The 5,877-nt window shown below is 32.7% G+C and overlaps 1 protein-coding gene across 3 annotated transcripts; it reads right to left on the reverse strand.

Annotated features, from left to right (window-relative positions):
- Positions 1 to 824: 824 nt before the first annotated feature.
- On the reverse strand, positions 825 to 5,443 carry LOC133307911 (peroxisome biogenesis protein 22-like). Of its 3 annotated transcripts, XM_061508491.1 has the most exons (9): positions 5,241 to 5,443; positions 4,651 to 4,671; positions 4,250 to 4,486; positions 4,122 to 4,169; positions 3,238 to 3,294; positions 3,051 to 3,152; positions 2,209 to 2,274; positions 1,377 to 1,478; positions 825 to 1,237 (listed from the first exon to the last, which is right to left on the reverse strand). In XM_061508491.1, exons 1-9 carry the CDS (start codon positions 5,313 to 5,315, stop codon positions 1,133 to 1,135), a joined length of 813 nt encoding a protein of 270 aa, XP_061364475.1. In that variant the 5' UTR covers positions 5,316 to 5,443; the 3' UTR covers positions 825 to 1,132. The 3 variants fall into 3 exon arrangements, with proteins under 3 accessions (XP_061364475.1, XP_061364465.1, XP_061364458.1); XM_061508481.1 differs by lacking the exon at positions 4,651 to 4,671 and having other exon boundaries at positions 826 to 1,237; positions 4,250 to 4,477; XM_061508474.1 differs by lacking the exon at positions 4,651 to 4,671 and having other exon boundaries at positions 830 to 1,237.
- Between the last annotated feature and the right edge of the window lie 434 nt (positions 5,444 to 5,877).

Raw genomic sequence — 5,877 nt, forward strand, 5'->3', positions numbered from 1 at the left:
ATATCCTTCCACCGATAACCAAAGACTAATTATTTTGATGCGTAGAAATCACCAAAATAAATTTTACCTCTACCAACAAAACATTTTTCATACACATAGCCAAAATTTGAATCCTTATCAACATACGTAAAAAAAGCTAACCATTTAACAACTATGCCGAGCTTTGTTGATAAGTTAAGTAAAATTTAGGATTCACTCCCCTATTATTATGCTTATAGAGGATGAAAAATCCACCTCTAAAAGAAAATGTCAGTATTTTCCCACTCCAACGAGTATATCAGAAGTTTTCCACAAAAACTCAAATGGTAAAAACCCAATCAAATTTTTTGTGACTAAATTTAAAATCATTGTATTTGCCGTGAAGAAACTCTCAGAATATGAAGTTGTTGAGTGCGAAAGAATACATGAAGCGTGAACAAGTACACCACCAACTCCCAAAAGTTTAAATTGTTAAATGAAGAGATACGAATGGTTTTCATACCCTTACATTATGCAGAAGAAATAAGAAAGACAATAAATGTGATCTTTAAAGATTGTTTGGACATACACTTTACTCACAAACTCATCTACAAAATACTAAAAAAAATGAGATATTGAATTTGGAGTTTTACAACCTACACAAACTACTAAAAAAATTTACAAACTGAACATGCATTATGGATTGGCCATCACAAACTTTCGACATATCGAAATGCAACAACCTGAAAGAGGACCAATTACAAGAACAAAGGTTTCGTAACTTCACAATCAAAGATTCAAGAACCAATAAACTTTCCGGTAAAGTTAGGAGGATGATCATTAACAATTGTCTATGATGGCATATCATGTAACTATGATCAAAATATAACAGTATGCATGTGATGAGATCCACTCCAAAGCACAAATTTCAAACCAAAATCCCAAAAAGAAAAAAAGAGAGCGAAAGAAATTTCTTCCTTAAAGCATTTTACAGAGATACACAGCAGGTCTTTCACCTACCTAGGGTGAGCACCAACTAAGCTTGAATATCTAACCTAGTTCTTAAATGTCTAAGGTGAAAAAAACATGTATGGTGACATTGGAATCCAATATGCAAATAGCAACAAACTAGTATAAATTTATGAATAACATCCCAATTTTAATTGTTTGAATTTCATATGGATCCAAAGAACTGTTCCAGGGACGGAGCAGTGAACACATTAGCAGCAGTTCGTTCGGTTCTAAAAGAAGAGACATGAAGTTCATACTTGATAAATCTCTGCAACATGATAAGTATTAATCATTAGATGATATACATTAGGATATTTTATACCAAAAAAAATATAACAATATGGCTATCATATTAGAGCATGAACTTGATAATTGCTAAACAAAGTTGAGAATGTATAGTAGCATACAGCTAGCTGAGAGATAATTTCAGGATTTGAGTCGATATGCCAATCTGGTTCCAATTGCCGAACAAATGATGACCGTCCATTCTCTGTGCAACAGAAGAGGACCTGCATGTAGGTATCCGAGGAAAAAGTAGATAAATTTTTTGTGATATATATGTGCAACAAATCAGAATCCAGTGAATATACATTGTTACCATATGATTTTGCAACATTTCTCCAATCCTTTTTCATGATTGTTGAACCAAACATAATAATCAAACAGTTATAATTTTGCACACCAGATGAGGATAAAGTCACAACCAACGGGACCAAATACTACAGAACTTTAGGTTTCAACGACTTCTTAAAAAGAACACTAAGAAACAAGTATAAAATGATCACTGACACTTTTATTTTTTAAACAAAATGAGACCCCATTTCTAGGGCAATATTCTACATTGAGTTTGTGTTGGGTCTCCCCACATGTATTGTCATTCATCTGGGAAAGAACCGTATACAAAGTTTTTCTCTCTACATATACTTTCTAAATTAGCATAAATTCATTTAGGCCATCTTCGATCAACATGTCTCCATATAAAAAGGTTGAATACAAAATTTCAATCCAATAGTGTTCACTGTCAGAACTAATATTAATACATTTTTAAATATTATCAAAACATAATCTTATGCTGCCCATCAATATGCATCCTGCACGTATAACAATGTCCTCATAAAGTGCAAAAAGACTTATGTATATAGCATTTGGCAGACAAAGTGCCCAGCAAAGCCACTGCAAGAAGATAGTTAAATTCTACAAAGAACAAAAGTGTATATTTCTTTAGGCATATTCAAATACCTTGTCCTTCACCAAACCACCTGAAGTGAATACCCCAGCATCTTCTAATGCTACAAGAACTCTTTTCTGCAGAAATAATGATACATAAAGCAAAAACCGTATTAAATTTCAAAAAATGCGCCAATAGAAAGGCAACATGGGAAACACTACAGGGAGGCCAAGAAGCAGTTTTAGTTTGTACACGATCATTAACAACTGTAAGAAATGTACAATCTCAACAAGTTCAAAATCAAATTACTAATTCCAATATAGGGTGCGTTTGGATAAGCTTTGAAAAGAAAGCATTTTTTTGATATAGCTTTTTTCAGAAGTTAATATTTCTAGGCTTCTAGCATATGAGAAAAGCATTAAAACAGCTTTTTTAAAGGTTTTTTCTTTTTCCAAAAAACTTACTTAATTATTATTAAAAAATTTAGACCTGTTTTTTAATTGAAAAGACCTGTTTCTCTTATAAAAAAGCACAAACAAACAGGCCCATGGTAATAAGCTGCTATATGTGCTGCATGGTGGGATTGAGATGGATAAGCCAGCCAAATTCAAATATAAGAGTTAAGAAAATTATATTGGAGATTCATATATCTAATGTGACATCAACAAGGGAAACGATACCAGTTGCACACACAAGGAATCCTAGTGTAAGAGTTTTCACCTCAAGCAGCAATACAATTTCTTAGTTCATTTTCACAGAATCTTTGGCTATAAAAAAATTTCCCCATCAACTAAGTTGGAAGATGGAAAAAGTAAGCTTCATATAATGAAGTGTTGCTCGTCAATCCCATTAAGGTCATCAGATAAGAGTTAAGACATGATGGATGTGATGTAGGCTGACAAATGACACACACCTCACTTTCATCATCCAGAACTCGTTCCATGAGATATAAATCACAAAATTTTGTTATTTCCAACAATACTTCAAGCGTAGCGGGCCTCACAGTCGCTTGTTTCTGCCAAGAACAGAATGAACCACACTAATAACTTTGTCCACATTAATGTCTTAAAAAAGATACAAAAACTGGAAAATCAAACCACCTGAAGCTCCTCTGGACTACTTTCCTCAAGGATCACTCCGAGAAGACGACAAGTTACCTACATACAAATATAATACAGAATATAGCATAAAATTTGGTAATACAATGGAGTAAACATTGACCGTACCAATGGGTAACAACTCAAACTTGTACAATAAATATTCCTCGTGTCATCAAGAACCTATGTTGCATAAAGACAGGTACGTAACATGTCTTATTCATACTAGTCATGAAAAATAGAATAATAGTATCTTATTGAGCTATATCATAAGTTGGAAATAAAGTTTTTTTTTTTTTGGGTAACTGGAAATCATGATGCAAGAACATATCATCTAACAGATTACTATGGTCTACACAGCATTATATGATTTCTAATTTTTTTTCTCTTTCTAAGTTTTTTCCAAAATGTTCAAGAAATTGTGATGTCATTCCCCAAGTGTTATTTCTCAAATCTATTATTAGACATTAATCAGTTTTCTCACATTAATTGGACACACAAAAAGGCAAGTACCAAAACAACAAATTTTACCAACAAAACCATCCATTTAATTTATTTGAGAGGCTTCGTCTAATACTTATTTGTTACAGAATCCTTTAATCCAGGAAATCTTTAAGTATATCATAGTAGATTAGCACTCATGTGGCTTTAATCACTTCACATTAAGAAATATCTTTTACAAAATGATCAAAACAGAATATCGCTGTAGGTCCTTTTTTTGGATAAAATAAAAAATATTATTAGATAGAAAAGGCAGGGCAAAGTAAAAAAGGAGGATAAAAAATCCTCTCTAGCAAGGACAAAGAAAAATAAACGGGGAGCCAATAAATGCAATAAAGTTATGCAATTTGTCGGTATATCTAAAGTCAGAGGATATGTTTAATTACCTTTCTTCCTTCATTCAACCTCTGCCTAACAATCTGGCCCAAGGTAGGCTGAAAAATAGGAGGGAGCACGCTAATAAATGCCAATCATACACAAAGCAATCAAATCAACCCAAGACAAGGACATTTACCTTGATGGGCTGAAAGAACTCATCGACTACATTTTGTGCCCTTGAGTCTGCTGAGGATGAACAAACTCCAGAAGGAACTACAGAGGCATTTGAATGTGTACTAACTCCAGGACTACTAGAAGTAGCAGCTTGCCGTTTTCGTTGCCTGCGTTGAGATTCACCAGGTGATCTCAATAGCCTCCAGGTGAAAAAAATTGCAATGGCAAGACCAGCAACTGCCCCAATAGACTGTGAATCCTAATACCAAGTTGAGCATAATGAATGAGGATCCCAAAAGTTTGACCATCCAAAGATGGTAGTTCATATTACACTCATCCAAACAAAGATGAGATACCCAATTAACCAAATAGGGGTATATATAACTACCACAAAAGTAAAAAGAACCAAAAAACAAAAATTGCAACATTATTGGAAGAGATGTGCTCCAATGAAAAAACTATGCACTCAGACACACAGAGAAACAGATCTAAAAGCCCTACATTTCTATAGCTTCCAAATTCCAACTTCCCCTGATACAAAAGACTTGGATGGTGCAGTAAAGTCACAACTATGAATAGAGAGACCATTTTTCCATAGTTTAACATAACATTTCTTAATTTTCCATTTAAACAACAAAACATGAACAGAAAAATGAAAGTCCTCAACTGTGCCAAAGTACCTTCTTTTCTTCATTTTCCTAAATCATAGTTCCTCTTAACTTTCACTTGAGTTTTATTTATAGTCACAAAAAACAAACAAACACCAAAATCAAAATTTTAAATAAATAAATAAAAGATTCGGAGCTTTAATCAAGAATTATACTATGCCCAATCAATAATTTGGTCAATAAAATCGAAATTCACACATTAGCGTGAAAACAAGGAGCCAAATAGAAAAAAGAACAAAACTTTAGATAACAGAAATGAGAAAAAAGAGAAAAAATTTAAAGGGGGGGTTGGGGGGTATGAATCAGATCGGCAGAAAATGAAATAAAGATGAAAAGGAAGAATACGAAGAGATTGGAAATCTTAAAAGTGATGCGTTTGATGAGCTGCAACAACTCTTCTTTCGAAGTGTCCGCCGCCATGGAAACACCACCTTCCTCTGCCGCCGACAGACAAGAACTTTTTCTTCAGAGTATTCCTCAAAGACCCTTCTTCATGGCCATTCCCATTCTTCACAAACCCAACACACAAATCATTTCAACGATGCCACTCTCTTGAGATGACCTATACATAGAAAAAAATAAATATAATCTTTTGCTAATAAATAAGGACAATACACTAATTGAAAAAAGAATAAAGAAAAAAAAAAAACTTTTGTGTTAGTCTAAATTTTTGTAATTATTTATAAAAATTTATAATTTGTTTTAAGGGTTTGATGTTTGTCATTTTAAATGATATAAGTTATTTCATTTTAAGAGAAAGATAGACACCAAAAATAAAAATCATGAGAGAGAAAGTGAGTGGTTTTTTTTAATTTAAATTTTAAATAAAAAAATATTTTTTTGTGCCTATCTCTCTTACAATGACATAACTCTATGGCATTTAAAATGACAACACTTTTTTTTAATTATTTTGAATCTATTATACACAAATAATACACCACACTAAAAGTTTTATAACAATTATTTTATCATTTTATTCAAT

Source organism: Gastrolobium bilobum, unplaced genomic scaffold (genome assembly GCF_033153095.1).
Source record: "Gastrolobium bilobum isolate Gb01-03AN ecotype WA unplaced genomic scaffold, APGP_CSIRO_Gbil_v1 utg13926, whole genome shotgun sequence".
Taxonomy (NCBI): Eukaryota; Viridiplantae; Streptophyta; class Magnoliopsida; order Fabales; family Fabaceae; genus Gastrolobium; species Gastrolobium bilobum.

Coding starts and splice junctions, on each gene's coding strand:
- LOC133307911 (XM_061508491.1), bottom strand. CDS start 5,315: ATGGCGGCGGACACTTCGAAAGAAGAGTTGTTGCAGCTCATCAAACGC. Junction 3,153..3,237: donor GTAGTCCAGAGGAGCTTCAG/GTGGTTTGATTT, acceptor TGTTCTTGGCAG/AAACAAGCGACTGTGAGGCC. Junction 1,479..2,208: donor GTGGTTTGGTGAAGGACAAG/GTATTTGAATAT, acceptor ACCTACATGCAG/GTCCTCTTCTGTTGCACAGA.